General features: G+C 41.5%; 1 protein-coding gene across 4 annotated transcripts in view; it reads left to right on the top strand.

The window, feature by feature from the left end:
- EBF1 (EBF transcription factor 1) overlaps positions 1 to 20,701 on the top strand; it is a 530,057-nt gene that overhangs the window by 43,914 nt on the left and 465,442 nt on the right. For all 4 annotated transcript variants that reach the window (XM_089682858.1, XM_089682856.1, XM_089682857.1 and 1 more), the window contains exon 6: positions 14,185 to 14,253. In XM_089682858.1, coding sequence (XP_089538984.1) covers positions 14,185 to 14,253 — 69 coding nt within the window. The remainder of the gene's footprint in view (positions 1 to 14,184; positions 14,254 to 20,701) is intronic.

The following is a 20,701-nucleotide window of genomic DNA, read 5'->3' as shown; positions in this document are numbered from 1 at the left end:
TATTGACAGCCAGGTTTGATAGGTGCCATCCGCATAAAGTGACAGCCAAAGCAATGGCATTTGTTATGGTATCCTCAACACAGGGCATAATGCTGTGGAACATTACTATACTATATAGTTACTATATATTACTATTACTATACTGATTTTTGAGAGTGAAGAAGTAATCAACAGGCAAGTCAATTAGTAAACTGGTAGTGCTATCTAGGGAAATACTGCAGTAAAATAATTAAAAAAAAACAATATATTTACCTTAATAGAGTTATGTAAACTGCAATTGCTGACCTCTTCTCAGAATGCTAGTTGCCTAGCCGTCATATCGATGCTGTAGCTTTAATACTTTCCATATTACTCCACGTGAATCTAATCCCAAGGTTAACTTATAGCGGAACTACACTGCATCTGAACACCACAAAGCAAAATTTCTATTTTAATAATTTGTAATATTCAAAGCAAACTCCTCCATCCATCCATGTCTCTATGCTTTATTTTGCTGAGAAATCACTTTGAAAAACTTTGAAATCTTTGCTGAGAAATCACTTTGAAAAGCACCTCCCTAGCATTTCTGGCTGTGGCCATCTTGAGTAAGGACAGATGATTCATATAGCATTGACTTCCTGGAAACCATCTGCCCTTAGTTCAGGCATGCAAGCAGGAGGGTGTGATTTGCTGAGAAAACCCATTCTTCCCTTCAGAAAACTCCTGGGATGTATGACATCATTTGCCTAGGAAAGAAACAAGGAAATAACTGAAGAAACTTAAAACAAATAGTTTAAAACAAATAAATATGATATACATTCCTATCTATTTACTAATGCTAGCAGCATAAGGATTAAAAATTGTGAATTTCCACTTTAAATACATATTACCCATGTTGATGGGAGAGACGTCTACTATAGCTAATAGACTAATAGCTAAACTACTTACCTTTCCTGAAGAAAATGGTGATCTGGGCTTCCTTTCTAATGACATGTTATCAATCCCATTGTTTTTGTCAAAGGGCATTGGAGGCCTGGTGTTCAGGCAAAGCTGGTAATTGAACAATTCTGACTGAACACTGTATCTTGCAATCAGCAGAGATCATGTGATTTGGTCACATGAATAGCTGCCGGCTGAAATTCAAAGCAGCATTTTCTCAGTCAAATGTATTTTGGGCTTTAATTTCCCATCATTTATCTATGTCTGCAAGACTTATTTATTATAATAGCTCAAAATGACTCCCCCCCCCCCCAGGAATTACATGATTTTTGATTATTTACTTATATTCTCCATGTCAGTATTGGGTTAAATGTTGAGTTGTAATGCTGTCCTATCTTCTACCTGAACTCAGGACTGACAATGGATGCTCAAAAAAATATATGTTTCATTAAAACAAAGGTACTGCAAGGACACATAGAAGAAAATGAAAGCCTTTATTAATTGACATCTTACTCTCCTCCAGCACTCTGGAGAGAGTCTCAATTTTCAGCTCCAAACTCAGGTATGAAACATGCCGGTTTCCATTGGGCACCTTAAGTCTCATACTGATCTAGCAGAGAGAGAATACAAGTGAATAACAGCAAATATTGCATCCATGAGGAATAAGTCTGTAGTGTTTTAACAATTTACAAGTGGAGGTTCAGATTCTTACAAAATATCTATTGCTAAATTGTTTTCTTTAAGTACATATTAAGGGTTAACTTTAATTGTTGGAACTCCTAAACACATCAAAATTGAAATGCTTTTTTCATTTTTTATTGTTGTTCAGAAAATATTACATGTAGATGGTATGATTAATCCTAGGTCTCCAGTATTCCTAGGTATGGCGGAATAGAATTAGTTCTGGGTGAGGAATTTACCCCTCCACCTTTAGAAAACACGAAGCGAGTTAGCACAATACCATAGTAGACTGGAAGTGCTGATTTTGCATAAGAGGTGCAAATGGAGCTTTGGTTATAAGCATAAAATTAGAGCCTGCTCACCATTCATCAGCTCACCTAATTACTATGCACGGCCATTTGCCATATGGTGTGAGAGACAGCTTGCTTCCCCTCAGTCGAAATTCCCTTTAACCAGACATGAAATAGTGAAAGCCCTCCGTTTGGAAATAGCATGTTTTAGAGATTTAATCCCCAAACAACTTTCTGCAGGGGCTTTCTGTCAAGACTAACAGTGCAATAAAGCTTTGCATTTATGTGACAAAAGGAGTAAATTTATGGGGCATTAAAACAATCCCATGGCAAGTGCACTGAATTCAGATGCTGAGCGGTTTCTGGGCATGGGACAATTGGTAGCCAAGAATTCACAGGTAAAGAACATCTAGGGGTTCGATGGCTGTACTGTGTATGTATTTTCTGTTGCTTATATCTAATTGGACATCATTTATAAACACTTTGGTTTTACTCACATTTATAGATAAATGAGAGAACATTTCAGGAACTTACATTTACTGTGACACAACTGACTTTGTGTCCTTTGATCCCATGCAGAAAACTAACTCATTTATCAAAGTTGAACTCCAGGCAGATGAATATGACAGATAGTGATGCATACCTGTATTCATTATTACATTGATACTATAGATGTATTTTTGTTAAATTCAAGCAGTATAAGTCCCTCAATTTGACTTGGTATTAGCAAGTCTGATTCTTCTCCTTTCTTTATCCAGTGACAGGCTGGGAAAGGGACAGGGTCTGCAAGTGTTACTTAAGTGCAGCAAAAAAAACATAAATTCTCCTGCCCAGGACAGGGCTGAGCTGTTATTTATGTTATTGCGCATGAACATGTCCAGGCTATTCAGAACGAGTTTCTGTGACTCGATAGACACATGATCCATTTAAAGTCCATTGCACCCTTAAAACCACCAGTAACAACTTCCCTGTTGACTCCAATACATTTTGCCAAAATGGGGAAAGTTCATAAAAATCTCCAGAAATTTTTGCAGTTTCAGGGAAAATTATGTTCCCCTATACTAGGGGTGTCAAACTGGCGGTCCTCCAGCTGTTGCAAAACTATAAGTCCCATCATGCCTCTACCTTTGGGAGTCATGCTTGTAACTGTCAATCTTGCAATGCCTCATGGGACTTGTAGTTTTGCAACAGCTAGAGGGCTGCCAGTTTGACACCTGTGCCCTATACCAATCCCACCAGTTTAATGTTAGAGGTCATTTGTGCTGTCTGTCTTACCACTTTCCTGGATAGTAGGGATGAGCTAGTGGTTTCTTTTTCTCACCCAAAAATCTACACTATACCCTTATATGAGCATGCAGTCTGGTTGGATAGGAAAGGGAGAACAAAGGGTGTTCCTCCCCTTTACTAAATCATACCAGGCCACATGTCCTAAAATATTAGAGACCCTCCTGACAAAACACCTTGTCCCTATATTGGACAAGGGGCTCTTCCCCAAAACCCTAGCTTGGTGGTTCTGAGGGTCTGGGGGTTTATCAGTATCTGGAAGCCCCCTTAAAAATAAAAGGGCCCCCCAATCATCAAAAAAAATAAAAAGTTAATAAAAACCCACACCGTTTTTGACAAGTCCTTTAATTAAAAAAAAAAAAACCTCCCACAGTGTAAATCCATCACCAATCTCACCATCCAGTGATGCAGATCTATGTCATGATGAACGACACCTGCTGACCGGTCAAAGGGAAAAAAAAAACCACTAACACAATCCTATCTTCTTTCAATGACTGCTCCCTGTGATGTCATTGACCAAATATGGACATGGATTTATATTTGGTCAACGAAGTTGCCTGGGAGTCCCCCCCCACCTTTGCTTATATTCAGCTGTCCTCTGGTGGACCTGTGATTTGTGGGTGAATGGTCCTCGGGTGAGGATCGTGTTGCCATTCAGAAGTTTCTTTTCTTTCGACAGGTCAGTGGGCATTATATGTTTATAGAGAGAAGTAAGCGGCTAAAGATGACATGTATGAGCAATTTAAACTTGAATGGGGGGTCGAATTCAGTACCTGAACTTCAGTAATATTGAACCCATCCTAAATCAAACCCAGTGGGTGGCCTTTATCCTAGAGTTTAATTTTGAAGTAGAACTAAAGACAAAATGGGAGGATTATAACTAGAGATGAGCGAATCGAACTAGGCGAACCGGAATTCGAGTCGAATTTCAGGAAATATTCGATTCGTGTCGAAACCGAAATTTTGCCTACTTCGGGTGCGCGAATCGAACATTTCCCGATCAGCCGGCAAAAGTGTCCCTGCAGTGAGCTCCGCTATTTCTGACAGTTCTCTGACAGAAGGAACACATGTTTAGCGGTTGAAACATTGTATCTATTAGTTTACATTTAGGATACAGATGTTTCAACCACTGTACATGTGAAGAAGTTGTGAGAGAACTGTCAGAAATAGAGGAACTCTGCACATACACTTTTTGCCGGCTTGGAATTATTCTTCTTTTCATCCTACTTCTTCTTCTTCTTCATCCTCAGAAGAAGAGGATGAGGATGAGGATGAAGAAGAAGAAGAAGAAGAAGAAGAAGAAGAAGAAGAAGAAGAAGTAGGATGAAAAGAAGAATAATTCCAAGCCGGCAAAAAGTGTATGTGCAGAGTTCCTCTATTTCTGACAGTTCTCTCACAGCTTCTTCACATGTACAGCGGTTGAAACATCTGTATCCTAAATGGAAACTAATAGATACAATTTGTATCTATTAGTTTCCATTTAGGATACAGATATTTCAACCGCTGTACATGTGAAGAAGCTGTGAGAGAACTGTCAGAAATAGAGGAACTCTGCACATACACTTTTTGCCGGCTTGGAATTATTCTTCTTTTCATTCTTCTTCTTCTTCCTCATCCTCATCCTCATCCTCATCCTCTTCTTCTGAGGATGAGGATGAAGAAGAAGAAGAAGAAGAAGTAGGATGAAAAGAAGAATAATTCCAAGCCGGCAAAAAGTGTATGTGCAGAGTTCCTCTATTCTGCAGATACACTTAGAGGAGCTCTGCAGATACACTTAGAGGAGCTCTGCACATACACTTTTTGCCGGCTTGGAATTAATCTTATTTTCATCCTACTTCTTCTTCTTCTTCTTCTTCATCCTCATCCTCAGAAGAAGAAGAGGATGAGGATGAGGATGAAGAAGAAGAAGAAGAAGTAGGATGAAAATAAGAATAATTCCAAACCGGAAAAAAGTGTATGTGCAGAGCTCCTCTAAGTGTATCTGCAGAGCTCCTCTAAGTGTATCTGCAGAATAGAGGAACTCTGCACATACACTTTTTGCCGGAAACCGCTGTATGGAGTGAATGTCCCAGAACTGTCAGAAATAGACTATTTATGACAGTTCTGGGACATTCACTGCATACAGCTGTTTTAACCGCTGTATGGAGGGAATGTCATGGAACTGTCAGAAATAGACTATTAATGACAGTTCTGGGACTGTCCTTCAATGCAGCGGTTGAAACATTGTATGTATTTGTTTCCATAAATGGATCCATTTATGGAAACAAATACATACAATGTTTCAACCGCTGTATGGAAGGACAGTCCCACAACTGTCATTAATAGTCTATTTCTGACAGTTCCATGACATTCCCTCCATACAGCGGTTAAAACAGCTGTATGGAGTGAATGTCCCAGATCTATCAGAAATAGACTATTTATGACAGTTCTGGGACATTCACTGCATACAGCTGTTTTAACCGCTGTATGGAGGGAATGTCATGGAACTGTCAGAAATAGACTATTAATGACAGTTCTGGGACTGTCCTTCCATGCAGCGGTTGAAACATTGTATGTATTTGTTTCCATAAATGGATCCATTTATGGAAACAAATACATACAATGTTTCAACCGCTGTATGGAAGGACAGTCCCACAACTGTCATTAATAGTCTATTTCTGACAGTTCCATGACATTCCCTCCATACAGCGGTTAAAACAGCTGTATGGAGTGAATGTCCCAGATCTATCAGAAATAGACTATTTATGACAGTTCTGGGACATTCACTGCATACAGCTGTTTTAACCGCTGTATGGAGGGAATGTCATGGAACTGTCAGAAATAGACTATTAATGACAGTTCTGGGACTGTCCTTCAATGCAGCGGTTGAAACATTGTATGTATTTGTTTCCATAAATGGATCCATTTATGGAAACAAATACATACAATGTTTCAACCGCTGCATGGAAGGACAGTCCCAGAACTGTCATTAATAGTCTATTTCTGACAGTTCCATGACATTCCCTCCATACAGCGGTTAAAACAGCTGTATGGAGTGAATGTCCCAGATCTATCAGAAATAGACTATTTATGACAGTTCTGGGACATTCACTGCATACAGCTGTTTTAACCGCTGTATGGAGGGAATGTCATGGAACTGTCAGAAATAGACTATTAATGACAGTTCTGGGACTGTCCTTCCATGCAGCGGTTGAAACATTGTATGTATTTGTTTCCATAAATGGATCCATTTATGGAAACAAATACATACAATGTTTCAACCGCTGTATGGAAGGACAGTCCCACAACTGTCATTAATAGTCTATTTCTGACAGTTCCATGACATTCCCTCCATACAGCGGTTAAAACAGCTGTATGGAGTGAATGTCCCAGATCTATCAGAAATAGACTATTTATGACAGTTCTGGGACATTCACTGCATACAGCTGTTTTAACCGCTGTATGGAGGGAATGTCATGGAACTGTCAGAAATAGACTATTAATGACAGTTCTGGGACTGTCCTTCAATGCAGCGGTTGAAACATTGTATGTATTTGTTTCCATAAATGGATCCATTTATGGAAACAAATACATACAATGTTTCAACCGCTGCATGGAAGGACAGTCCCAGAACTGTCATTAATAGTCTATTTCTGACAGTTCCATGACATTCCCTCCATACAGCGGTTAAAACAGCTGTATGGAGTGAATGTCCCAGATCTATCAGAAATAGACTATTTATGACAGTTCTGGGACATTCACTGCATACAGCTGTTTTAACCGCTGTATGGAGGGAATGTCATGGAACTGTCAGAAATAGACTATTAATGACAGTTCTGGGAATGTCCTTCCATGCAGCGGTTGAAACATTGTATGTATTTGTTTCCATAAATGGATCCATTTATGGAAACAAATACATACAATGTTTCAACCGCTGTATGGAAGGACAGTCCCACAACTGTCATTAATAGTCTATTTCTGACAGTTCCATGACATTCCCTCCATACAGCGGTTAAAACAGCTGTATGGAGTGAATGTCCCAGATCTATCAGAAATAGACTATTTATGACAGTTCTGGGACATTCACTGCATACAGCTGTTTTAACCGCTGTATGGAGGGAATGTCATGGAACTGTCAGAAATAGACTATTAATGACAGTTCTGGGACTGTCCTTCAATGCAGCGGTTGAAACATTGTATGTATTTGTTTCCATAAATGGATCCATTTATGGAAACAAATACATACAATGTTTCAACCGCTGCATGGAAGGACAGTCCCAGAACTGTCATTAATAGTCTATTTCTGACAGTTCCATGACATTCCCTCCATACAGCGGTTAAAACAGCTGTATGGAGTGAATGTCCCAGATCTATCAGAAATAGACTATTTATGACAGTTCTGGGACATTCACTGCATACAGCTGTTTTAACCGCTGTATGGAGGGAATGTCATGGAACTGTCAGAAATAGACTATTAATGACAGTTCTGGGACTGTCCTTCCATGCAGCGGTTGAAACATTGTATGTATTTGTTTCCATAAATGGATCCATTTATGGAAACAAATACATACAATGTTTCAACCGCTGCATGGAAGGACAGTCCCAGAACTGTCATTAATAGTCTATTTCTGACAGTTCTATGACATTCCCTCCATACAGCGGTTGAAACCGCTGTATGGAGTGAATGTCCCAGAACTGTCAGAAATAGACAGAAACTGTCACAGAACTGTCCTTCTTCTCATCCTTCTCCTTCTTCTCATCCTTCTTCTCATCCTTCTCCTTCTTCTCATCCTTCTCCTTCTTCTCATCCTTCTCCTTCTGCTCATCCTTCTTCTCATCCTTCTCCTTCTTCTCATCCTTCTCCTTCTCCTTCTTCTCATCCTTCTCCTTCTCCTTCTTCTCATCCTTCTCCTTCTCATCCTTCTCCTTCTCCTTCTCATCCTTCTCCTTCTTCTCATCCTTCTCCTTCTTCTCATCCTTCTCCTTCTCCTTCTTCTCATCCTTCTCCTTCTCCTTCTCATCCTTCTCCTTCTTCTCATCCTTCTCCTTCTCCTCATCCTTTTTCTTCTCATCCTTCTCCTTCTCCTTCTTCTCATCCTTCTCCTTCTTCTCATCCTTCTCCTTCTTCTCATCCTTCTCCTTCTTCTCATCCTTCTCCTTCTTCTCCTTCTTCTCATCATTCTCCTTCTTCTCATCCTTCTCCTTCTTCTCATCCTTCTCATCCTTCTTCTCATCCTTCTTCTTCTCATCCTTCTCCTTCTTCTCATCCTTCTCCTTCTCCTTCTTCTCATCCTTCTCCTTCTTCTCATCCTTCTCCTTCTTCTCATCCTTCTCCTTCTCATCCTTCTCCTTCTCCTTCTTCTCTTCCTTCTCCTTCTTCTCATCCTTCTCCTTCTTCTCATCCTTCTTCTTCTCATCCTTCTCCTCCTTCTTCTCATCCTTCTTCTCATCCTTCTTCTTCTCATCCTTCTCCTTCTTCTCATCCTTCTCCTTCTCCTTCTTCTCATCCTTCTCCTTCTTCTCATCCTTCTCCTTCTTCTCATCCTTCTCCTTCTTCTCATCCTTCTCCTTCTCCTTCTTCTCTTCCTTCTCCTTCTTATCATCCTTCTCCTTCTTCTCATCATTCTCCTTCTTCTCATCCTTCTCCTTCTTCTCATCCTTCTTCTTCTCATCCTTTTCCTTCTTCTCATCCTTCTTCTTCTCATCCTTCTTCTTCTCATCCTTCTCCTTCTCATCCTTCTCTTTCTTCTCATCCTTCTCCTTCTTCTCATCCTTCTCCTTCTTCTCATCCTTCTCCTTCTCCTTCTTCTCATCCTTCTCCTTATTCTCAGCCTTCTTCTTCTCATCCTTCTCCTTCTCATCCTTCTCCTTCTCATCCTTCTCCTTCTTCTCATCCTTCTCCTTCTTCTCATCCTTCTCCTTCTCCTTCTTCTCATCCTTCTCCTTCTCCTTCTTCTCATCCTTCTCCTTCTCCTTCTTCTCATCCTTCTCCTTCTTCTCATCCTTCTCCTTCTTCTCATCCTTCTCCTTCTTCTCATCCTTCTCCTTCTCCTTCTTCTCATCCTTCTCCTTCTCCTTCTTCTCATCCTTCTCCTTCTCCTTCTCCTTCCTCATCTCCAAGGGCATTTAAATTAAAGGTACAGTGTTCTGCACTAATTTAAAGGCTCTCTGAAGCCTAGAAACCCTTTAAATAAGTCATCTTCGTAGCGGAGAAATTCGCATCGAATCGAATTTCACACTGGAATTCGCCGAATCAGCCGAATCGAATTTTTCATTTCTTCGCTCATCTCTAATTATAACCCCTGACAGTTTTTTGCCATGTGTGTTCCTTTGAGGAGATATCCCTTCACTTCCTGCCCCATAGCCGAAACAGGGTTTGTTTCCAGGGTCACTAGAACTAGTGTCCCAGTTGGAAGATTTTTTTTTCGATGCATGTTCTCTTGACAACCCAAACTTTGGAATTTTCTTTTTCTTTCAGTCTCGATGATAATGCTAAACAGGACAAATAGAAAGGGTGAATTTCCCCAACTGGTGACTCAGAGAGTAAGAAAAACCTGACGGGTGTGCTAATAAAAAAGTTTTGCCTTTAGTTTTTCTTTAATTCTGCGGCAGAGTAAAATTAGCAATAATTACAAACACAGTGCAGGAATATAGAGAACATTTGCCAACTGGCTCCTAATATCAGTGGCCAAACCGTTAGCACTTCCGCTTGGCAGTACTAGGTTCATTGGTTCAAATCTCAACCACAGCACCACCTGCCTGGAGTTTGCATGTTCTCCATGTGTCTGCGTGGGTTTCCTCTCACCCTCCAAAGACATGCTGGTAGGGTATTTGAATCCTGTCTAAATTGGCCCTAGTATGTAAATGTACAGTATGAATGTAAGTTAGGGACATTAGATTGTACACCCCTTGAGGGTTAGGGACTGATGTGAATGTACAATATATATGTAAAGTGCTGTGTAAATTGATGGGGCTATATAAGTACCTGTAATAATAAATAAAATATTAGATTGCTTTTAATGGCTTACACAGTAAGTAATGTTTTATTATTTATTTATTACAGGTACTTAAATAGCGCCATCCGTTTATGCAGCGCTTTACATATATATGGTACATTCACATCAGTCCCTAACCCTCAAGGGGCGTACAATCTAAGGTCCCTAACTCACATTCATACATACACATACTAGGGACAATTTAGACAGGAGCCAATTCACCTACCAGCATGTCTTTGGAGTGTGGAAGGAAACCCACGCAGGGACAGAGAGAACATGCAAACTCCAGGCAGGTGGTGCCGTGGTTGGGATTTGAAGTGACGACCCTAGTACTGCCAGGCAGAAGTGCTAACCACTTAGCCACTGTGTTTTCAGTGTATTCCCTGAGCACCGCTGAGGTTCCTGTACAATAACACAGTCATCCACAAACTATATGCACCACGTAAAATTGATCCATGTAAAAATTGGCTGCATTGTGTACGGCACTGATGACAGATATAAAGGTGGCTTTGTGAGGCTCTTTGTGCCATTGCCCCAACTGACAGGTGGTGGCTCAGGTCAAGAACAGGATTCTTGTTTGCAGCTTGCAGTCCAAATATGTGTCAGTGTAATATGTAACTGTGTCCTTGACACAACAAGAGCAGCCATCTTGTTCACAGATCAGGTTACCAGATGATATAATTGTGGCCTGGGCCAATCAGAATGTGACTTACCTGCTAGCGTGGTTTAAATAAATTAAATGCAGATACCTTATTGCTTGCTGTGGGTTAAATTTAATTGGTAAATTGTCTGTTTTGTATCAGAGACATCCTACTGTCTAATCTCCGATGCTTAAAGGGCTGCTTTCCAGAAATATATTGTATTGGAGAACTCTATGCTGTTGCTACATCTAATGATAATGTTTAGTATATGGTTTGTTTTATCTCACAATGCTTTATTTATATTTGCCTCCACATTTAACTGCAGATGAGCCCTCTGGAAAAAAAGATTTAATCATTGTAAATTAAAAGTAAAAAATATGGGGCACATCATCTGCAATACATGTGGATTTGCCCATATTTTTTCTTGTAAAATGCTGCAAGCACTAAAAATTCCTGCGATCCTCCTGAAATCCAGTACATTTGTAGTAAACTCAAAATGATGCTTCTGCTGCACTGAAATTTCATACAAACAGGGCTGACAACACTACTTGGAATTTGAGTGCTACGGGGACAACATTGTCAGCTTTCTGCAGGCAGCTAGGAAGATGCTGGATTTCAGGCAGATTGACAGGTAATTCTTTAATTCGGGCATCTATCACTTCAGTCTTCACCTTTTATTGGTAATATCAATATCAGACAAGAGGGTTTAAGGGTGTATGATACCCAAAAAGCACAACAATAGGGTAGATATATAAAGCTGGCAGCACTAATCATTGTATTCTGACAGCCGGAAACCTCCTGCACATGTGTTGATGGGAGAATAGAGTAATTTTCATTTCCTTCAACCAGTGGTTAAGGAAAGAAAATTGCTTAAAGTGGTTGTAACCCTCAGGCATGAAGTATGAACAAAACATATCCCTTTGTAGTATGTACATGTCTCAATTAAGAGCACTAAGCGTCATTTCTGTCTGCTGCTTCGTTCCTCTACTATCTACAGGAGTCACTTCTGAGAAGTTTTCCTGACACCAAGAAAAAAATGGTGACGGGAAGGAACCTGCAGCAGAATGACAGCCTCAGTTCTGTTCATGTGTGCTGTGTGACGGGAGGGGTGTCTCTTCCCTCCAATCAGCTCTCAGAGCTCTCCTCACTGAGATCTGTAGAATGTGATTTCATCTCCCCGCCCCCTGCTCCTGGAGGCTCAGACAGGCTCTATAAATTCTGCACTTTGAAATGGATGAGGGGAAGAGAGGTGTAGATGAGCAGGTATAACTTATGTAGGAGGATGTGTTTCATCTCTGTGTATCATCTGAGGCTAGTCACTTTACTAGGTATATGTACAAACACTATAATGTATGGCCAGCCTTAGGCTAGCCTTCTATAGATATTTCTTGTTCTAATAGACTCCTCAACCCATCAGCCAAAATTCAAACCATGTATGGCCAGCTCTACTCCTCTATGCCATTTAAGTCATAGAGCACTTGGAAAGCAGGAAGTGTATTTCCTCCAAAAGGAGTATTTTAAAGGAATCTGATCCAGGCAAAAAAATTTAAAAAAAAGTCATAACATATGGTAGTACAGGAGTATAAAGTGAAAAAAAGGTGTAAGTCTTTAAGTCAGCAGTTGCAATGGATTAGGAAAAGAGTCAACTTAAAACTGAAATTTAGCCCCAAAAATCTTGAGGATGAGTTATTAGCTCCAAGCCTTCTGTGACACTGTGACGGGGAGTTGCCTCCTGCTCCTTTCTCCTCCTTTGGGAAAAGATTTAGCCCCCGATCACATTGGGTGCGATTTGCATGCCAGGCAACTTGCAAGGCCAAGTCGCACCCTATTGTGCGCTATTAGAGCGGTCATATCGGTGCGGTTCTGACTGGGACCGCATCGATTTCTAAAGTAGTGCATGCACTACTTTTCCTGTGATTTGCATAGACATCCGTGTCAGATGTCTTGCAAATCCCAAGAAAATTGGCAGTTTACCTGATTTTGAAATCGTGTGACTTCACTGTAAGTTGCACAATTTCAAAATCGGCTTTGATGTGACCGGGGGGGGGGGGCTTATAGTGTACACTGCATGTAACATGATCTCTTTAAATAGGAGAGAGTCTAATGTGTTACAGGATTTGCCCCCCCAATTCACAAATCGTGTTACATGTAGTGTACACCATGCAAAAACTCTTCCCTATGGAGGAGGAGGGAGTGGCTCCCTGTCACTACAGCTTCACATCAGACTAGGAGCTATTAACTCCTTCAGTGCAGGAAGGTCATAGGAAGGAAGTGGATATGTCATCACTACACAAAAGATTTCTTCAAGACCCAGGTACCTGGCAGGCATGGGACATACTTCAGCTACGTTAAGTCATTAAAGCTACTGGGATTTTTTTTTTTTTTTTAGCTAAACTTAAGCTTTAAGAATGAAGCAATGCTGTGAAGGTAGGAACAGACACTTTAAGTGTTACTAAACCCACAACAGTACAATCAGTCTGTATATGCAGTAAAGCATGCTTGTTATACTCACTGTGGAACCTAAGGGGTTAATCCTCTGCATTGTGTAAAAAGGCTGTTTGATCCTGACTTCTCTGATCCTCCCCTTCTTCCAGTGCCCCCCCTTATCTCCTGATGAGACATATCCTGTGTAGACACTCTGCACATGCTCAGTTTGGTGTTTATTGCTAGAGAGGTTTTTTTTTTTGGGAGAGTGCATGTGATCAGCCCAGGGCCAGTCAGCACTGTCCAGACAGAAGTCAGGAGTTCTGCATCCTCCTAGAGCAAAATGAAAACTCCTTCTACAAGCTTTAACATGTGCTCTGCTGGACACTGATAGAAGTCACAAGACTGCTCTAACTGCAAACGAGAAAAGGTATTCAGCAGTTTTGTTTATATTTACTAAAATAATTGCGCTTCCATGTTCTGTGTACTATGGGAGACCAGGTATAGTGAATGCAGGGTCCTGGGTTTAGTAACACTTTAAGGTGCCTGCTCTCCGTTAGATGTGTTACTTCACTTGGTATGAAAATAGATTCCAGGTTCACTATAATATATTATTTTTAAATAGGCCTGCTTTGAGAATTGTTTTACAGGAGCCAGTTTGTAATGTATTGTTATTTGTCCTTTAAGACATCAAAGCCCTGTCTACAATGCAGAGAAATGTATAAGCTCTGAGTTTTTCGAGGACAACTTGCTCATTTACCTGGGCCATTTGGAGGCTTAATAAGCTAGCAGCTGTGCTGGAAGAGGTTAGCGCTAGTAATTAGCCCCCATGCGGCCCAAACCTGTTCTCTGACATTGGTCCTAGATCGCTGCAGTCCTGTTACTGTTGCAGCAGTTTGAACCGTTGTCTTAATGTGGCTTATATTGTATCATGGACATATTACTAAATCTCTGTGTTTTCCACCTCTACAGCCGCTGCTGTGATAAGAAGAGCTGCGGGAACAGGAATGAGACTCCCTCTGATCCAGTGATTATTGACAGGTTGGAACGGCTTTTAAGTCTATTTTTTTTAAATCTCATTACAATGAAACACCTGTCCTGTGCGACTTCTCCTGTACACGTGAAAGCAGCAGTGGCATTTTGGTACAATATAATGCATGGGCATCGGGAAAGAAAGCAGTCAGGCATAGGACACCTTCCCTGCCCTCCACCACATCTGCTCCATTATTGCACATATAGTTTAATTGCTTCTCAAACTCTATGAAGACTACCTAAAGCGACACTAATATACCGTATACAGATTTTCCTTTACTGTGGTAAAGGAAGTCCACTTTAATAAGTATATCTGCAGCATATTTATTTCATATCTAAAAATGTGATAGCTTACTATGTCTGCTTAAAGAGACACTCCTACCTTGCCCATTCATTCAAACACTGATTTAAGAGGGACTCGAAGCAACCCACCCTATTTGATATGGTATAAATGTTAAAGCCTAAATTTACTCAATGCAAAAAAAAATCAGTGGTGTCCCCTCCGCTGCTGGCTCCAGGATTCCTTGAAAACTTTATCCTCAAACAGCCCCCCCCCCCCCAATCCCTGCCATTGTGATTTCTTCGCGCAACAGGGGTTATTAGAATTGAGGTTGTTGTGACAGTAATTAATCAAGATCGCCTGACAATCCCTTCGCTTTCTGCCCAGCTCCACCATTCATAGATGCCATACTACAGCTTCTAAGAATGACACATGAATGAATCTGCCCGTCCTCCATTCATAGATTAGGTTTCATTTATAGATTTCTTGAAATAAACACATTGACCCAGTTTTTGACAAGTCCTTTAAGAAAGAAAAAAAGGTCAGTTGGTGTACATCCATTGCCAATCACATCGTCCAGCGAATCAAATCCATGTCAATCATGATGCCCACATCCGCCAAAATAAAAAAATGCCAACTGCGGACACATGTCTTGTCCAGTCACTTCACTCCCTCCAAATAACAGGTCCAGGTGGAGAACTGTTGTACACAAAAAGGGCGGGGACTTCTGGGTAATGTCACTGTCCATATAAGGAACATTTTGGGGTTGATTTGCTAAAACAGGAGAGTGCAAAATACGATGCATCTCTGCATTGAAACCAATCAGCTTCCAGTTATTTTTTTTGTCAAAGCTTAATTGAACAAGCTGAAGTTAGAAGATGATTGGCTACCATGCACAGCTGCACCAGATTTTTCACTCTCTAGGTTTAGTAAATCCAGCCTAAAGAGACAGTTGTAATATGAAATTGTGATGTTCTTTATAATTCAGGCTCTATCTTTTGGATTATATATTTATGTAGAAAGAGTAGCCCTAGTACAGTAAATTGTATTAAAATGTCACTTACGCATGTTAATGAGGAATATATTGGCTAAATATTAGGAACACTGGGGTTTATTTACTAAAGCTGGTTCACTCAGAATCTTGTGCACTTTTGCATGGAAACCAATCAGCTTCCAGGTTTCATTGCTAAAGCTTAATTGAACAAGTTGAGGCTAGAAACTGATTGGCTACCATGCACAGGTGAACGAGATTCTGTGTGAACCAGCTTTAGTAAATAAACCCCACAGTCAGTTTAAAATGTGCATGCTTATTATAACACTGCTGCTTTCAGTGTGTAAGTGAAGAGCACCTGTCACATAGCAAAAATGGAATAGGCAGCCACAAAGTTGGGTGAATTAGCCTGTAGAACAATGCAGAGACCTGGCTATGGAAAATTAAAACATTGGAATATCTGAATGATGGGAAATAAAAAGGATACATTTTCAAACTAAAATCAGCAAACAAAATGGCTTGCACCACATTGTGTGACAGTTGCTTGCAGGAGTTGTAATATTTATGGTTTAGCCCATTGTCATTGCAATGGATCTCACTAGAGATGAGCGAATCGAAGTATCCGAAGTGGAATTCGAGTCGAATTTCGGAAAAATTTCGATTCGTGCCGAATCCGAAAAACAGCCTAATTCGGACGCGCGAATCGAAATTTTTCCGAAAATGGCGGCTGACATGTGCGGCGACGGAGCGGGGATGTCGGGGAAGGCGCGCAGACAAGGCGCGCTGCCCCATAATGCATTCCTCAACGACATGTGATCGCATCAGCCAATCAGCAGCCAGCCAGCCAGCACTGTGTAATGGTCGAGGTATATATAGCGGCCATTTTGGAAATCTTCATTTGCCTGCAGTCATTGAACAGAGGCAGACCGCTCTGTACTAGGGACAGGGACAGAGTTAGGGCCACAGAAACAATACTTGGGGACAGAGAGAAGTTACTTAGGGACAGAGAACCATTACTCAGGGACACAGACTTGTTAATGAGGGCCACAGAATCGTTCTTTAGGGACAAAGAAACGCTAGTTAGGGCCACAGAATTCATACTCAGGGACAGACAGAATTGTTACTCAGTGCCAGAGAATTGTTACTTAGGGCCACAGAAACGTTATTAGGGCCACAGAATTTTTACTCAGGGACAGACAGAATTGTTACTGAGTGCCAGAGAATTGTTACTCAGGGACAGACAGAATTGTTACTGAGTGCCAGAGAATTCTTACTCAGGGCCACAGAATTCATTCTCAGGGACAGACAGAATTGTTACTCAGGGACAGACAGAATTGTTACTGAGTGCCAGAGAATTGTTACTCAGGGACAGACAGAATTGTTACTGAGTGCCAGAGAATTGTTACTCAGGGACAGACAGAATTGTTACTGAGTGCCAGAGAATTGTTACTCTCACAGACACAAAATTGTTACTTGCACAGACACAGAATTGTTACTTGCACAGACACACAATTGTTACTCAGGGCCACAGAATTCATACTCAGGGACAGACAGAATTGTTACTGAGTGCCAGAGAATTCTTACTCAGGTCCACAGAATTCATACTCAGGGACAGACAGAATTGTTACTCAGGGACAGACAGAATTGTTACTGAGTGCCAGAGAATTGTTACTCAGGGACAGACAGAATTGTTACTGAGTGCCAGAGAATTGTTACTCTCACAGACACAAAATTGTTACTTGCACAGACACAGAATTGTTACTTGCACAGACACACAATTGTTACTCAGGGCCACAGAATTCATACTCAGGGACAGACAGAATTGTTACTGAGTGCCAGAGAATTGTTACTCAGGGACAGACAGAATTGTTACTGAGTGCCAGAGAATTGTTACTCTCACAGACACAAAATTGTTACTTGCACAGACACAGAATTGTTACTTGCACAGACACACAATTGTTACTGAGTGCCAGAGAATTGTTACTCAGGGACAGACAGAATTGTTACTGAGTGCCAGAGAATTGTTACTCAGGGACAGACAGAATTGTTACTGAGTGCCAGAGAATTGTTACTCAGGGACAGACAGAATTGTTACTGAGTGCCAGAGAATTGTTACTCTCACAGACACAAAATTGTTACTTGCACAGACACAGAATTGTTACTCGCACAGAGACAGAATTGTTACTCAGGGCCACAGAATTCATACTCAGGGACAGACAGAATTGTTACTGAGTGCCAGAGAATTGTTACTCAGGGACAGACAGAATTGTTACTGAGTGCCAGAGAATTGTTACTCTCACAGACACAAAATTGTTACTTGCACAGACACAGAATTGTTACTTGCACAGACACACAATTGTTACTGAGTGCCAGAGAATTGTTACTCAGGGACAGACAGAATTGTTACTGAGTGCCAGAGAATTGTTACTCAGGGACAGACAGAATTGTTACTGAGTGCCAGAGAATTGTTACTCTCACAGACACAAAATTGTTACTTGCACAGACACAGAATTGTTACTCGCACAGAGACAGAATTGTTACTCAGGGCCACAGAATTCATACTCAGGGACAGACAGAATTGTTACTGAGTGCCAGAGAATTGTTACTCAGGGAAGACAGAATTGTTACTGAGTGCCATAGAATTGTTACTCAGGGACAGACAGAATTGTTACTGAGTGCCAGAGAATTGTTACTCTCACAGACACAAAATTGTTACTTGCACAGACACAGAATTGTTACTCGCACAGAGACAGAATTGTTACTCAGGGCCACAGAATTCATACTCAGGGACAGACAGAATTGTTACTGAGTGCCAGAGAATTGTTACTCAGGGACAGACAGAATTGTTACTGAGTGCCAGAGAATTGTTACTCTCACAGACACAAAATTGTTACTTGCACAGACACAGAATTGTTACTTGCACAGACACACAATTGTTACTGAGTGCCAGAGAATTGTTACTCAGGGACAGACAGAATTGTTACTGAGTGCCAGAGAATTGTTACTCAGGGACAGACAGAATTGTTACTGAGTGCCAGAGAATTGTTACTCAGGGACAGACAGAATTGTTACTGAGTGCCAGAGAATTGTTACTCTCACAGACACAAAATTGTTACTTGCACAGACACAGAATTGTTACTCGCACAGAGACAGAATTGTTACTCAGGGCCACAGAATTCATACTCAGGGACAGACAGAATTGTTACTGAGTGCCAGAGAATTGTTACTCAGGGACAGACAGAATTGTTACTGAGTGCCAGAGAATTGTTACTCTCACAGACACAAAATTGTTACTTGCACAGACACAGAATTGTTACTTGCACAGACACACAATTGTTACTGAGTGCCAGAGAATTGTTACTCAGGGACAGACAGAATTGTTACTGAGTGCCAGAGAATTGTTACTCAGGGACAGACAGAATTGTTACTGAGTGCCAGAGAATTGTTACTCAGGGACAGACAGAATTGTTACTGAGTGCCAGAGAATTGTTACTCTCACAGACACAAAATTGTTACTTGCACAGACACAGAATTGTTACTCGCACAGAGACAGAATTGTTACTCAGGGCCACAGAATTCATACTCAGGGACAGACAGAATTGTTACTGAGTGCCAGAGAATTGTTACTCAGGGACAGACAGAATTGTTACTGAGTGCCAGAGAATTGTTACTCTCACAGACACAAAATTGTTACTTGCACAGACACAGAATTGTTACTTGCACAGACACACAATTGTTACTGAGTGCCAGAGAATTGTTACTCAGGGACAGACAGAATTGTTACTGAGTGCCAGAGAATTGTTACTCAGGGACAGACAGAATTGTTACTGAGTGCCAGAGAATTGTTACTCAGGGACAGACAGAATTGTTACTGAGTGCCAGAGAATTGTTACTCTCACAGACACAAAATTGTTACTTGCACAGACACAGAATTGTTACTCGCACAGAGACAGAATTGTTACTCAGGGCCACAGAATTCATACTCAGGGACAGACAGAATTGTTACTGAGTGCCAGAGAATTGTTACTCAGGGACAGACAGAATTGTTACTGAGTGCCAGAGAATTGTTACTCTCACAGACACAAAATTGTTACTTGCACAGACACAGAATTGTTACTTGCACAGACACACAATTGTTACTCAGGGCCACAGAATTCATACTCAGGGACAGACAGAATTGTTACTGAGTGCCAGAGAATTCTTACTCAGGGCCACAGAATTCATACTCAGGGACAGACAGAATTGTTACTCAGGGACAGACAGAATTGTTACTGAGTGCCAGAGAATTGTTACTCAGGGACAGACAGAATTGTTACTGAGTGCCAGAGAATTGTTACTCTCACAGACACAAAATTGTTACTTGCACAGACACAGAATTGTTACTTGCACAGACACACAATTGTTACTCAGGGCCACAGAATTCATACTCAGGGACAGACAGAATTGTTACTGAGTGCCAGAGAATTGTTACTCAGGGACACCTAATCGTTGAATTAAATAGTATGTCAGACAACATGCAGAGGAGTGGCAGAGGAGGCAATGTTTTAGGAGCGAGCAGACGTGGCAGCAGAGGAAGGGGTCGAGGCAGCAGTATTCGCAGCCAGAGGCCAGTGCTCCCGGTGTCATCCAGCGGTCGTGTCTCCACCGACAACCCTGCCGTCATTGATTGGTTGGCTCGGTCGTCTTCCTCTTCCCAGGTCACCTCTGACACCTACAGCCAACGGTCGGTGGGTACGTCAGACACAACCGTTAGTTGGCATGGCCCGGGACCAAGCCCACTGAAATCACGTGTCCTCTACCTGCCCCTGTCCTTTGCTGTTCCCTCACCAAGCGAAGTATCGCATGCTGTGGGCTCAGCCCCACTGTACAGTGAGGAAGAGCTAACAGAGGGCGGTCAGGAACGGGGGGAGACATCGGCCTTTTCAGCAGCCAAGCGAACAAGTACTGGCGAGGAGAGTGGCTCGGTAGCCGGTCTAGAGACAGGTCTGTCTCCTGACCCAGACGCAGCCGAGGGGGCTAGTAGTGAGGCGGAGACCCTACTTGATGATGAGGAGGTTGATCGCACTTGGCAGCCTCGTCGTCATCAGGCAATTTCTTCCGCATCATCAGGAGAAGAGGGTGGCAGCTTGGCAGCGAGCAAAACAGTCGGTGGGTTGCCCAGGAGACAGCAGCAGGGTCGCATCAGT

This window comes from Staurois parvus, unplaced genomic scaffold (genome assembly GCF_062004578.1).
Source record: "Staurois parvus isolate SC_StPar_1 unplaced genomic scaffold, SC_StPar_1.0 ptg000298l, whole genome shotgun sequence".
NCBI classification, from domain to species: Eukaryota; Metazoa; Chordata; class Amphibia; order Anura; family Ranidae; genus Staurois; species Staurois parvus.
The sequence above is the reverse complement of the archived record's forward strand: the minus strand, read 5'-3'. Positions and strand labels throughout refer to the sequence as shown.